Source organism: Hipposideros armiger, unplaced genomic scaffold, assembly GCF_001890085.2.
Source record: "Hipposideros armiger isolate ML-2016 unplaced genomic scaffold, ASM189008v1 scaffold_33, whole genome shotgun sequence".
NCBI classification, from domain to species: Eukaryota; Metazoa; Chordata; class Mammalia; order Chiroptera; family Hipposideridae; genus Hipposideros; species Hipposideros armiger.
In genome coordinates, this window is record NW_017731383.1 from 1078140 (window position 1) to 1092975 (window position 14836).

At 60.3% G+C, this 14836-nt stretch overlaps 1 protein-coding gene across 1 annotated transcript in view; it reads right to left on the reverse strand.

Moving 5' to 3' along the window:
- MAD1L1 (mitotic arrest deficient 1 like 1) overlaps positions 1 to 14836 on the reverse strand; it is a 264103-nt gene that overhangs the window by 2183 nt on the left and 247084 nt on the right. Inside the window, exon 14 of the mRNA XM_019637417.1 lies at positions 692 to 882. Coding sequence (XP_019492962.1) covers positions 692 to 882 — 191 coding nt within the window. The remainder of the gene's footprint in view (positions 1 to 691; positions 883 to 14836) is intronic.

Consider the following 14836-nt stretch of genomic DNA (forward strand, 5'->3'; position numbering starts at 1 on the left):
CCCACCACTGGCTTTCGCCCCATTACTTCAGCTCCCTGTGGGCACTGCCGACGCTGACACCCTCAACCTTCCTGCCCCCACCATCCCAGGGATGGGCCGACGCAGTCACAGGTGGGAGGTGTGACCACAGAGCCAGCTCAGAGTGGTCCTACCTACCCTGTTTCTAACAAGACAGCCGCTTTTCAGAGACAACAGCCCAAACCAAAGCCCTGTGGCTGATGCACGTGCAGGAGAGAGCAGACCTCTCTCGACCCCGGATACCCCAGGGCCGGACAGGATGGAGACTGTGACCCCGATCCCCCTCAAGAGCCAAGGGGCTGCTGTCCAGGAGGATTGGTGCTGAAGCTCCTCACCCGAAGGGCCCAGCTCCACGCTCCTCCCATGAAAGCCTGCCCGCCAGCACTTCCGCACCCGTCCCCCGAACTCCTTACAACCTGGCCCGGACCCAGGAGACAGATTTGAGTGGCATCTCCCATCTCCTCGGGGTTGACCCAAAAGCAACAAAGGCTCTTTTTTTCTCCCAAAAGCCAGTGTCACAGTCTTCAACCAGCACACACGGGCAGTGGGCAGACGCCAAGAGAGAAGGCAGAGCGGGGCCGAGGGTGGGCAGTCTCCCCGGCCCACAGTGAGGCCGCCCCGCCCCACGCCCCCGCCCCACGACCCGGCACCGGCCACGGGCAGGCAGGCCTACCTTGAAGATGAGGCAGTCGTCCTTGTGCTCGGCGTACATGGATGTCAGGCGGTACTGGCTCTCCCGGGTGATGTCCACCTGGTAGCCCGTGAGCGTGTAGCACACTTTCCGGAACTCCTGGACCTTGGTCTGGAAGACCTCCTTGAGCCGCTGGTTCTTCAGCTCTGCGCTCTCCACCTGCTTCCTCAGCTCTGCGGAGGAAGGCGGAGGTCAGCTCACAGGCCACGAGGGGCGCGGGGGCCAGGGGCGGAGGGCACTGACTGCGGGGCGAGCAGCCGGCCCCTGCCAACACGTCAGCGCGCCTCGACACGGGTACCTAGTCCCCGAGTGACCAGCAGCCTGGCCTTCTGGCGGGGACGGCGGCGAAGCTGTTCTATTCATAGTAACGCACGCACGCCCTGGTGACCAACAAACACTCCCTAGTCTGCAGCCCAGTCCTCGTGGCTGAGAAGCAGCGGGGGCGAAGGGGGCGTGAGAGCAGAGGTGATTTGGGTCATGTTGCCTTGGGGTCCCCTGCAGGTCACCCAGACATGAGGCCACAGACCCCTCAGGCTCCCTCGGTGGCAGGGTCTGGGCGGGCCCACCATCTCTCCTGTGCAGGTCGACCTGAGCAGCGCAGGGCAGAGGCCCCGGGCCACCTGCCACTCCCGCCACAGTTTACAGCTGCACCGGGAGAAGCCAGCTGTGCGAAGCCATCAGGAGGATATACAGCGATTACCACGGATCCTTCACCCAAGGTGCTTCCCAGTAATTAAACCTCGATTTATTCCCCATTAATTAGCAAGGCTGGCTCCACTTAAACACACATGCAGTGTCTTTGAAGCCAGGCGCTTCCCGGTGCTCCTGTCTGCAGAAGCACGAGGGGCCCCCTCCAGGGCCTCGGGGTTGCCCTGACGGGATGGGAGCCCAGCTGGCCAAGGGGGTTGTGGGAAAACCTCAGGCCTCTGGACCCCAGATTTGAGTCCTGCCCTCCCCGTGGCCTGTGAGCCCCAGAACCCCCACTGTGACAGGGACAACAGTCCTTCCTCCTCAGGCTGGGTCACAGGACCCGTGGTGTGGCTGCCCGCAGCCAGTCCAGGCCCGGGAACCACCAGCTCCTCGGCAGTTTAAGATGAGCAGTTAGTCAGGGTCACTCCTGGAAGAAGTGTGTGTGGGGGGGGCGGGACAGGACAGCCTGCATTCCAGGGAAAGGAAGCCGGTGGGAACCCTCCCTGCGCCCTCTGGCTACCGGGGCTTGTGGGGCACACAGCTGCCTTCAGGGGCTGTTGTGAGGATCCTGCCAGACCCTGGGGGGCAGGGAGTGCTGTGCGGGTTCCAGCTCCGCCTTCCGATGGCGGCGCTCAGCTGGCTGCACGGCTGCGAGGTGGGCAGGTGCAGAGTCTCTCCCGTTCTGCAAACAGGGGCACCGAGACTTTCCCCGTGGTCACACACACGGCACAACCTCACTGCCTCTCGTGCTCTGGAACGCGCCGGCTTCCGAGCACGCCCCTGAGGGTCTGTCTACACCGCCTGCCGCTCTGTGGGCAGCCTGTACCGGTCATGCTCTGGTTCTGAATGAGGAATCCTGACACCAGGGCACCACACCTGCCGGCCTCTCCATGGCGCACGGAGGGGCCGCACTTGGCGCCTGTCCACCTGGCCGTGCGCCCTGCCCTCATTCATCACTGGCCCCGATGCCCCTGGCGGACACTGCTATTCCCGAGCTGAGAGCCTCCCTACTGGGAAAGTGGCCGCGGAGCCCTTGATTAATCGTGGAATCAAGACTATGAAATCGAAAGTGTAATTGGCAGCTCTGACCCCGTGCCCGGCCCGGAACAGTGCGGCCAGCCCACCCAGGATGGATCTGTCAACCCTCCTCCAGCAGGAAAAATCCACCGACCATACTTCCGCAGCGATATTTCACCCTTGTCAAAGGCTGCATGGCCTTGAATGGATCTCGGGTGTCCAATGGGGAAAATTAAATTTTGGTAATAAATGCAGCCTGACCTTGGAGAAGGAAACAGCCCCGCTGCCCACAGATATCCAAGTGCTGCCTGTTCCACGGTGTGTGACCCTACTGGTAGCTGGGATCAGTGGGGAGCGGGAGCCTCGCCTCTTGGGGGAGACGTGTCATGCCCTGGGAGGGGTGGGTGCAGCCACACGCACTCTTGGGGAGCCAGGCACCAGGACCCTGGGGACAGTGCTCACCCTCACGCTACGACAAGGCCGGTCTCACGTCCCCTTTGACGGGTGAGAACATGGGGCTTGGAGGGGGGCAAGGTTCTCAAGGTCACACGGCCTGTCGGAGGTCAAGAGGGGTCTAACCCCATCTGCCTGGTCCAGGGGGGGCCTGAGGGCTGCAGCGTTCAGGCCAAGCCCACCTTGATGAAATGGGCTTGGTGGGGGATGCCATGAGCTATCGGTTTGATGTGGGGCACAGCAAGGTCAGTGTCCTGGCCCCGCCATCATTCTTGAGGTCCAATCGCTTACATAACCGTGAATGAACAATTCACACGGTAGTTTGGATTAAATAAGTAAAGATGGCCTTCCACCCTGGAATGGCGTTGCCGTGATGCGGCCTCGCCCAGAACATGCGAGGCTTCCTCGGGCCCAGAGGCCAAGGGCCAGTGATGAGCCCGCTACAGCCCCGCAGCCACTCCAGCGAGGCAGGCAGACAGGGCCAGCGGAGCACACAGATGGCCGTCAGTCTTCTGAGAGCTCTGCAGAGCGCCCCCGCCGCCACGAACCTCGTCCTGCTGTGTGCATGTCCCAGGCCGCTCGGGGTGAAGACCTTGCACATGCTCTGGGGAGTCCAGCCAAGGGGCCTCCATTCCCTCCCCTCCAGAACCCGCAGCCCTGGGATCAGGTCCACCCTCCGTGCGCCCTGGCTGAGGCCCAGACGCACCCTCGCCCTCTCCTGTCTTTCCTGTTCTTTGGATTCTGCCGTCCAGCTGCACTGGTCAGGGACACTGCCTGGAGCCACCGCCTTTCCTGTCTGTGTCCAAGTCCGACCGTCTCACCTGTCCCTCGAGACCCCCGGGCCCCCCCCCGTCCCCTCCGCAGCCCTCTGTGTGGTCTTGTAAGTCCTTCATGAGGGGACAAGGGACAGAGAGAGAGGAGAGGATGAGATGGCGGGAGAGCAGGCAGAGGCTGTGCAGGCCGGGGACGGGCGTGGAGGCCGGGGGGCAGCGAGCCCAGGGCTCCCGAGCAGCACCGGCCACTCTGACCGGACATGCGGCCTGGGCCAGGCCCCCGCTGCTCCAGCCTCGGCCAAGGACCGCCACCCCTCCTCCACCACTGGCCTCAACGCCGGGCCCCGCCCAGAGTTGCAGAGGCAGCTGTGAGAGCTGCAGGGCTGGACGCAGAACAAAACAAACCACACTCTGTTACACAGAGGCCGGCAAAGAGGAGGGCGACTCCCTCCGAAGGGAGCGGCGTCAGGGTCACGTTTCTGCAGGTCCAGTTCACAGCCTGAAACCTGGAGAACGGCTTTATCGTAGAGGGCAGGTGAGAGGCAGACGGACGGAGGGTTGGGGGACACAGGGACGCAGAGACAGCACCAGACAGGCCCAGCCTGGTCTCTGCAGGGCTCCAGCACGCGGTCTCACTGGACAGCAGAGCCCAACTGTGCCTCTGTTTTACTAAAAGTGCGCACATCACAGTCATTCAATTTCCCTCTTATCAGTCTGCAGGCAAAAGGGCCGGGGCGGGGGCACTGGCCTCTGTTCCACGCTCTCACACTCAGTCCCAGGGGCGCCAGCATCGCAGCAGCACCTTGGGCTCTCAGACGGGCGGGAGGCGACCCACACTGGGGTCCAGGCCTTGCAGAAGGGGAGAAAACACCCAGCATTTCCCTCTAAACTCCGTTCACTTCTCAGTGTTCAGGCGCACAAGCACATAAGCTAGTGGCAAAAACGCTTTTAAAGATGCAGATGGCTCTTAGGAAGGCAGCCCCTGCGGCCAATTGTCCACATCCCTTCTTTCCTGTGGGCCTAAGCTGTGCCCACACCCAAGCCAGGCCAGATGGCACTGGACCATGGTCAGCTGGGCTGTGGGTGAAGGGCCTGGGTCTGGCCCTGCCCGGATGCCCTGCTGACAGTGGCCAGCCCTGTCCCGTGGCTACATTCTGGGTGACACCACCCACTCTGAGCGCTCGGCCTCTGTGTGCGTCCCAGGATACCACAAGGTGCGCTGGCCTGGCCCACGTCTGAGTCCGGGAGGACGGTGACAGCACAGCAGGTGCCATAGGTGCTCAGCCACCCTGTGGGGAAGCCAGCCCTTCATCTGGAAGCAGCCGGCATAGGAGCGGTCACGCCCCAGGGTGGGGAGTCGGCCCAGGACGCAGGGTGGCTGACTCCAAGGCTGCACCACGAAAGCTCTGAGCCGCCTTGGCCCAGGGCGGCCTTGGGGGCAGGACCAGGGCCTCTGTCCTCTGCACTCGCACGCCCTTGCCAGTGCTCACATGTTCCAGCTGAGATCACGTCTCTGGTGTCGTGTCGGACGTTCTCAGTGTAGACCATGTCTTTCTTCATAGCATCTTCATAGCATTTATCGTAACAGAATAGAGTATTAAAAAAATTCTGCATTAATGCTTATTTCTTCCAGGGGACTGTGAGCTCAGCAGAGGCGGAGACCAAGTCTTTTTGTCATTATTGTGTCCCCAGTGCAATGCAAGAAGCCTGGAGCATGGAAAGCACTACTGCCATTTCTCCACAAGCCCTAAATCACAAACCCCAGTTTAATCAAAAGTAAAGCACGCGGGACCTCCCCTGAGACGCGACTGACGGAACACGCACGTCTCTCCCTCTCCCTCCAGCGATCACAGTGGGGGGAGGGGCAGTGGCCGCCGGGGATGGACAAAGTCTCAGGCGATGAGAAGCAGACGGACGGGAGGAAGGGACTCGGCAGTGCCGGAAAGCAGGGCGTGCACTGTCTCTGGCCGGTGGGGACGCCAGTGGGCCACAGACGGCGGCTGTGACGAGGACCCCAAGGAACAGTATGGGGGGAATCTCAGATGGTTTCTGAGGGTCTGTAAAAGGGGCCCCTCTGGTGACAGCCCTGGCCTCCTGGAGAGGCGATGCACCTTCTGGTACAGGACGAGGAGCAGGCTAAGGGCCGTCCCCAGCATCTGAGGGCCAGACCGGCACCCACAGGGGAACGGGAACCATAGAGGTATGGGGGATGGGGTGCAGGAGGACAAGGAAGACGATGGGGCGGCAGGTTGGAGATACAGGGGGACAGGGAGGATGGGGGCAGGGGCCAGAAAGATGAGGCACAGGGGGTCATGGCCAAGGAACAGACAGCAGCCCCAGGGCTGATGGAGGGCCTGAGTGCGGGGACAGGGTGACAGCTCCCCAGAGGATTCAGGAGGAATTAGGCACGTCAGGTCAACAACCAAGGTGCCAAAGAATGAGGGGCACAGTGAGTCTAGGATGAAAGACGAAGCCACCGCCAACTGGGAAACGCAGCCGTGGAAGCTTCCAGCTGTGACTCTGCCACAGGCGAGGATCAGTGTACGGGCGTTAGAGGGAAGGCGTGTGTTAGTGTGTGTGTGCGTGTGTGTGCACAGGCGCGTGCCCATGGGGCGTAAGAAGGCTGAAGCCTCACTTTTGCAGGGAACAGACTCCCCGTGTGAGCTCAGGCTGTGTTGTGGGGAGGCAGGTGGGGCCCAGCCGGGTGGGGCTGTGCGTCTCCAGAGTCTGCAGGGGCAGCGGCGCCTTAGCCCAGTAAACGCGCCAGGCGATGCCCCGCCCTCCCCACCCCTTCATGACCTGGGGGATCTGGGCAGATGCCCCCGTGAGGACAGCTTAGCGGAGGGCTGAGGGCGCAGCCCAGGCCACAGCCCAGAGCGGAGCCTCTGCAGCTTTGTTTAGAACCTGGAAGCAGCTTTTGAAATTTCCCTATGGGGACTCAGGACAGAGTCATTTTTCTTACTGAAAAGTGAATAAAAAACACAGCCAATGCCGAGATTTTTCAGGCTTTAGAAACACAACAAAAAGTGCTAGGGCGCACACGGGCCGCTCCAAGGGCAGCCGTGACAGGCAAGCTGAAAGGCGGCAGGGGCAGGGCTGCCCGGTCGGGGCGGGGCGCCATCTTCCCTTTTCCGGAAGCCCAGGTAAGCGGCCCCCAGCCCTGCTCCAGGCCAGGAAGCCTCCGTGTGCCCCTGATCCAGGCCCACTGCCCGCCGGTCTCTGCCTCCCAGCCTGGAGGGGTCCTCAGAGCAGAGGTGATGGCGGGCCACCCCTGAGGAGACACTGCTCACGAGGGGCAGGGGACAGGAGGACACACTGTCACTTGAGTCAGGCTCAAGGTGCCTGTGACAGGCTGAGGGAAGTGCCGCTCAGTGTCTAGAAGGTCTGGAGGAGAGACACAGTAGGAATGGCTGTCACTAGGTGGGGACTCAAGCCACGAGACTGGATGGTGAGGCCACACAGGAGCAGCGGTCCACCGTGAGGTGTCGGGTTTGGAGAAGACTGCGGGGAGGAAGGCAAAGGGTGTCCCCACACCTCGGAGGGGAGCCTGGGGAGAGTCAGCTGCTCCGAGTGGGTCCCTGCGGCAGAACCAAGAATGGGGACAGGCCCGCCTGTGCAGTGGAGCCCTGTACATGCCCAGCCTGGTTTCACACCCACCTGCCGGGAGGCAGGAAGCCCGAGGTGGTGGTGGTGGGGGGCCCAGGTGACACCAGGCCAGGTATGCCCTCTGCGTGTCCCCGGAGAGGCTCCTGGGTCTCCCAAACAGGTGTCAGGGGGCTGGCTCTGCTCAGGGCCAAGGCTCCCAGGGATGAATTATTCATGTCTTGTAACTCGTAAACTATTTCAGTTTTACATTTTTAAATATTTAATAATTAGGCATCAAATATTTATGCAGTTTTATTAGCAGCTGTGGGAGCCGGCACTGCAGGCCTGTGACTGTGGGTTTGTGTCCTGGTCCTGGCTGGCCATTTGGTGGGAGGTGAGGACGGGCCTGTAGGCTGTACCGATGGCACAGACAAGCAGGGCTGCTGCAGGACCAGGCACAAGCACACTGCTGGGTTCATCTCAGAGGCCGTCTTCCTGTCCCAAATACAGATTCCAGGAGAGGACCAGGGTGGCTGGCAGGCACCGAGGGGCACGGGGCCAGTCTGCCAAGATCCTTGCATGCCCGTGCCAGCCTGGCGGCTTCAAGGTCCCCCGGCACCCCTTCCCCGCACAGCACTCAGGCAGGGAGGCCTTTCCAAGAAAGGGCATGGCAGGGCACCACGGTCTCCAGCTGCGGGCTTCCGCGACAGGTGGACGGGACCCCACCGTCCACTGGTGAAAGCCTTCTGCCACCCAACAGGATGTCTCTGCCTGAACTGCCTGAAGTCCCAGGCCCCTGGGACTCAGTCTCCATTGTGAGCCCGTGTTCCCCCGCTGGGCCGGAAATTGCACGTTTTACACAAGAGAGAAGACACTTGCCCTGGAATTATATGCAGATGAGCCGTGCGTGTGCCCACCACCAGGCCGCCTGGCAGACGCCGCCTGGGTAAGCTTGGTGCCGGCTTTCAACAGGGGCATCTGTGTGATTAACGGCTCACTCCGGCGAACAGCCTGTCACCTCGCACAAAAATGATCTGAAAAGACACCAGCAATTACAGCCCACCAGATTATGGGGTGGGAGCGTCCCGGGGTGACAGGCGGGCGCTGCTGTGACATCGTATTCTCAGGAAGCCTCCCTCCCCCGTTGCTGAGAACAGAGAGCAGTCGAGGCCCCACAGGATGGCCATCCCTGAGTTCCCAGCCTCCCCGGCCCTTGTGGGAGTGAAAGGGCAGCAGAGCCTCAGGGGGAGGGCCCGGCCGGGCTTCTGACAGACGTGGGGACAGGTCCAGAGAAGGTCAGTGCCCTGCTCAACGCCACCAGCCAGGGAGCTGAGAAACCAGACACTCAAGCCAGGCGGTCAGGGTTGGACAGGTTCCCCAAAGGCCACCAGGCAGCACCAGAACCGCCCTGAGGACCCGCCCTTGGGTGCTGCCTCGGGCGGGCGGGAAAGGCTGGCCTCTCTCCCAACTCCCACCAGGGGCCCCGCCGGACCTCCAAGTGTGGTAATCATAGAACTCACTACCGCTGACTTATTTCTACTCATTTCTCTGGTTTACCAGCACACGCCCACGCTCACACACGCACCGGAGCCAGACGCCATCAGAGGAGAGAAGCACACAACAGCGACCTCACACCGCAACCCCGAGACGTAAACAGGAGAACACGGCCGCCTGGTCCGTTTCTGGCACCTTCTCTCTGCGTCGCCCAGCAGGTGGCCTGTCGGGCTGGCTGGGGCACAAGGGGCAGGAGACGCGGGCCGGCATGGCACGGCCGCCCGGCGAGCTCGTGGAGGGCGTGATGCTCTGGCTACCTCCGGCCTGTGCGTATTATCACTGAGTTCTGACAACGGGCTTCCAGAAACCCGAGCCCGGATGTCAAGCTGCCCCTCCTAACAGGGAGGCCTTTTCAGAGCTCATTTTTTATTGACAGTCACTTTCGAGTCAATCTGCCTGCTTTCGGAAAGACAAGAGTTTTAAATCTTCTCTCTCTCCTTTGAGACGAGGCAGTGCATTAAAACCGCTAGTGCACGCAGCAGGCCGCGACCTGAAGCGCGGTGGCTCCTGCGGACAGCAGCAGGTCCGGGAAGAGGACCCCAGGGCTGGTTCGGCAGCTGCAGCAGCCAATGGGAGAAGGCTCTGGAGGAGGGAAGGCGAGGAGCACAGAGGGCTCGGGGGACAGGGAGGCAGCCCTGCGGGGCAGGTCCAGGCCTGGAGACGGCCTCCCTGTGGGGTGGGGCGGGGGAAGTGAATAGATTAAGGCCGGTTGGCTCTGCCAGTCAGGAGCGCCAGACACAGCACACCCAGCCTGGGGGGTGGAGGGGTACGGGGTGGGGGGGCGCGGTCCTTGGGGAGGCTGTCTGGGGTGTGAGCACCTCATGGCCAAGCACAAACTGCAGCGAGGCACTTGGCCCCTCTCTGGCCTGGAAGTGGCTCTGGTGTCCTGGGGCCTCCACTCCAGAGCCATGCTGCCAGTTACAGCACATACGACCTCCTTTCACATCTCCCAAAGGTCCAGCACGGTCCACCCTGACCACACTGGAACCACAGAACCACACACGCACTACCCTCCACTGTCACAGCAGAGCAAGGCGAGGGAGGGGAGAACCCCCGGGGGGTCCCGCCCATGGCTGGCATGGCTCCCAGGGCACCCCCACAGCAGGCCCACTGCCGGGCGTCTAGCTGTGCTTGCTGCTTTCTACACACTCCAGGACCTGGCACTATTTCCTCACCCAGCAAAAGGATGCACTGCAGGTGTAATTAGGGAGGTCGAGGTTACCCAGACGGGCCCAAAGTCACCGTGAGGGTCCTTCCAGGAGGGTCAGCAGGGGATCTAAGGGGCTGTGCTGCTGACTCAGAGGATCAGGGATGGGGCCACCAGCCAAGGACTGAGGCTGCCGCTAGAAGCCAGAAATGGCAAGGAAACAATGGGTGACGGCAGCTTGGGGAGCTGGCGGGCGGCTTGTCTGAGGATATCAGCCCTCTGGCTTTCAGAGCTGAGCTCACCCTGCCAGCTGCCAGCAGCGTGAACTGAGCAGCCCCCGGGCCATGGCCTTGGAGACGCTGGCTGGTTATTTGGGAGTGTGCTGTGTGCCTGGCACTATCCTAGGCTCCGAGGGCACAGTGGGGACACAGATAAAACCCAACATGAATAGGACAGACCGGCAGTATTCCAGAAGGCGGTAGGCGCTATGGAGAACAGGCAGCAGGGGCGGGACAGCCAGCCAGGGTCGGGGCAGCTGGCCAGGGGCGCCTCACTGGGACGCTGACCCTCAGCAGTCCTCAGGAAGCTGGAGTGAGTGGACAGCATGTCGCAGGCAGAGGAAACAGCACTGGGCGATTGCTGGGACCATTCAGGAAAAGCGGAAACGCACGTGCAAATGCAAAGTCGATCAAGAGAAGAATGAGGTGGCAGGACTCACGTCGTCAAGGCTGTAGGGTGTCCGTGCAGACACAGGGGACAGATCAAAAGAACAGAGCAGGGTCTGGACGGAAACTTGCGCTGTCAATAGAGTTTCGAAAAAGCAGTAAAAGCAATTCAATGGGGAATGTCTTTCCAACGAATGGTGCTGGAATGACTGAATATCTAAATGGAAACAGATGAACCCTGACACCTTCTTTGCACCATATACAGAAATTGATCTGATGTGGCTCAAGGGTCTACATGTAAAAGCTTCTAGAAGAAAACACAGGAGACTGCAATGCTAGGTAAGCACTGTTTTCTTAGGACAAACAGAGCGCTAAGCATAGAAGAAAAATGGATAGATTAGACTTCATCGAATTAAGAACTTTTGCTTATCAAAAACAGTATTACCAAATGATTAGAAGAAAACAATCAGCTAGTTAAAAAATGGGCAAATGATTTACAAAGACAGTTCCCCGAAGATGTATGACTGGCTAACAAGCACATGGAGATGTCCTCATGTCACTGTCTTTAGGGAGGTCACACCAGGAAGACGCCACTTCCCACCATGAGAACTAAGATCATCAAATGGAGTAAGACCCCACGCTGGGGCGGACAGGGGGCACCAGGAACCCCGAAAGCGTGTGCAGTGGTGCGGCCGCTTTGGGAAACACCTGAGCCGTTTCTTGAACGCTTAACCACACACGTACCACACAACCAACCCCGCTGCTCCACCACACCCGGGGAAATGTAGGCTCAAGTCCACGCGGCGACATGGGTTCAAATGTCCCCAACAGCCAGAGAGAGTCCTCAGCTGGTGAAGGGTAAACAGGATGCAGTGCCCAATGGACTAAGATCCAGTAACAGGAAGACGCGAACACTGACATGCTACGACACGAGCGGGCCTTGGAAACATCACGCCGTGTGGCGGGAGCCAGGCTCAGAGGCGCCCTCACATGACAGGTCCCAGGGCCACATCGGGGAGACAGACGGAAGAGCCGTGGCCGCGGGCTGAGAGGGACCAGGCCCTGGCTGCAAACCAGCAGGGGAAATCCTTCAGGGGGGACGGAAATACCCCATAATTAGAGTATATATATAGCGGTGGTTGCACAACACTGCAGTTTACTAAAAATCACGGTCCACTGAAGCACGTGGAGATTGGGAGGTTACTTGTTTTTTTTTTTTTTAAGATTTTTATTAGGGCATTGGGGAAGGGTAACAGCTCTGGGGAATCAGGGAAGAGGAACAGACAAGTTGCTGTCCTTTTGTTCTTTAGTTGTGGAGGACATCTAGACATCTTAGCTGTAGAGGGCGCAGCGTCACTGGCCCTCATGTGGGATCTGAACCGGGGCCCTGCTGCTCAGAGCTGGTGTCCCAAGCCAACTCCTAACCAACGCGCCACTCGGCTGGCCCATTTTTTTTTTTTTTTAAAGATTAGCACAGTTTTAGATTCACAGCAAATTTGAGAGGAAGGCACAGAGATTTCTCAGCTATGCCCATGTGCACCCCCCGCCCCCTGGGTGGGACATTCATTACAGCCGATGGGCCCACACTGAGTCATTACCACCTGTGGTGGGGACTGTTCTAGGGGTTTGCAGAGCTGTATAACGACACGTCTCAACCATGACAGCGCCACAGAGTACTTTTACTGCCCTCACAACCCTCTGTGCACCCCATTCATCTCTCCCCCAACCCCAGAAACCAGTGGTCTTGTACTTTCCCCCGGTTTTGTCCTTTCCAGGATGTCATATACTTGGCATCACGCAGCACGTAGCCTTCTCAGATGGGCGCCTTTCACTTAGCGATATGTGTTTAAGGTTCTTCCGTGTCTTTCCACTGAATTTCTCTCTATAACTGAATAAAATCCCGCTGTCTGGATGGACCACAATCTGCTTACTCATCACCCACTGACGACATCTCAGCAGTTTCCTGGTTTTGGCCATTACGGAGAAAGCGGCTGTCAACACCGTGTGCGGGTTTTGTGTAGACGTACGTTTTCAGCTCCTTTGGGTAAATTATGATTGAGCACAATTGCTGGGTCATATGGTAAGAGCATGTTTAGTTTTGTCAGAAACCACCAGACTGTCGCCCAAAGTGGCTGTGCCATTTGCATCCCCACCAGCAGTGACTGCCCCACGTCCTGCCAACACTTGGTGACGTCAGTGTGCTGAGCTGTGGCCGTTCTGTAGAGATGCCCCGTTGTTTTGAACACGCTGACTGTGCGGCACCAAAGAGATTTGCGTGCAGGGGTCAGGCAGCCCTGGGAGCTCCAGGGAGGGAGGCGCAGAGACCCCGCAGACACAGCTCCTCTGTGGGTGACGCCACAGGGCTTCCTGCGCCGGCTGTCAGGGACGCCGCGCCTCATTTCCCCGAGAGGCTCCCATCCGGCCCTGGCCAGGCCACTGTTTGTACCCAAAGTGGTGGGGAGAGAGGTTGGGGGCGGGGGGAGGACGGGCGGTGTCCACACGGGAGGTGTGGCCCCTGGTCTGCACCAGGTCCTACCCTGCGGACAGTCAAGGCCCAGGACACGCTGGGTGCGAGCCCCGGGGGCAGGGCCACCCTGGCACTTGTGCGCATGGAGTCGAGCGGGGAGGCGAGGGGCGGCCACCCCTTTCCTCTGCCCCGCCTGCCTGCACGCCCAGTGATTAAATTACTCGGCTTCTTTACAATTCCAATTAAATACCTAATTGATGGTGTTGTCCTTTATTACCTGACACGAAGAATAAACAAACAGTGTGGAGAGGGAGCTGTCCGGGACTCGCAGTAATTAAAGTGCCAACCAGTTTTCGAGAGGGCCCATCAGCGGACACGCGTCCCGGGTCCCGCACACACCGGTGGGCTGACCTCAGCGGCGCCCCCAGGCCCGGGGAAGCCGAGAACCCGGGACCCGTGTTCCGCTCCTGCCCGGCTCGTCTGGACAAGCTGCAGTCAGTGACAGGGACATCTGTCTGGCAGCTCTGAGCAGCGGCACTCCGTCATGCCCATGTGCCTTGCTGTGACTCTCCCTGGGTCCTCACAGCTGCGCTGTGGGCCTGGCTTCACAGATAGGGGGGCTGGGGTTCAGAGGAGGATGAGCCCCACCCAGATGCCAGGTGGGGAGCAAGACTCGTACCCAGGTCCTTGGAAGCCCAAAGTGACCAGGACCTCCAGGGTGCTGTCTGCCCGCTTGCCCCTCCGAGGGTGGGGGCGCCAGCCTGTGAAGGTGGGCGCCCCATCCAGCCTCTGGCCATCACCTGTGGAACTGCTCCGGGTGCAGCCGTGTATGTCTCTCCTCCCAGAGTGAGTTCTGCCTCGACCCCCGGGCTGACAAAGGCAGCAGCTGTTAGTATCCCCATTCCTGAGCACACAACCCACAGCCCAGGGACCCCAGGAGCGAGCACAGCCTGAACCCAGTGTCACAGCCCCAGGCTCCGAGGATGAGCAGGCACCACAGCCTCCCTGCACGATGGCAAGAGGCCCGTCCTGCTGGACCAAAACCAACGCAAACCAACACATTCATGAAGATGGGTCTGGGGAGGGAGCTAAAGTTTCAAACTGGCCCGGAGGCGGGGAGCCACTTCACACCCATCCGTCTGTCTGTCCACAGCTGTGCGAGTCCCTGCCATCCCTGGGGGCAGCCTCTAGACAGAGGGGCCGCAGAGCGTGTGACCGTGACACTGTGGGGGGCAGAGTGGAGGCAGCGTGTGCTCAGGTGTGGGACACCGATGGGCCCCTATGGCACAGGCCTGGGCTGCGCGGGGCAGAGGCGTCGTCACCCAGGACCCGGGGGAAGCAGACTGGTGGGGATGCTTTCCCCGCCAGAAACAACCCTGTGCCCTGCGAGTAATGCAGAGGCCAGAGGTGGACAGGCTGGGACCAGGCATCGGAGGCCAGCAGCACCACCGTACCCGGCAGGGGGAGGTGACTGGACCCCAGCTCTTGGCAGACGAAAGCCCGGGGCCCATGCCTCCTGAATCCAGCGCCCGCAGAGTGGCTCTGTGGTTCGGAGAAGAAGCTCTTGCCACACAAGCCAGGCCTGCACTCCCCCCTCCCACACACACACACACGCAGTGAAGCTGAAAATTCACCTACCAAAGCAATTTATATTTTTATGCAATTTCAATTAAAAAAACAAAATCTCGGGCCGGCCGAGTGGCGCGATGGTTAAGAGCTGGCTTGGGATGCCAGAGGGCCCCGGTTTGGATCCCACATATGAGGGCCAGTGACACT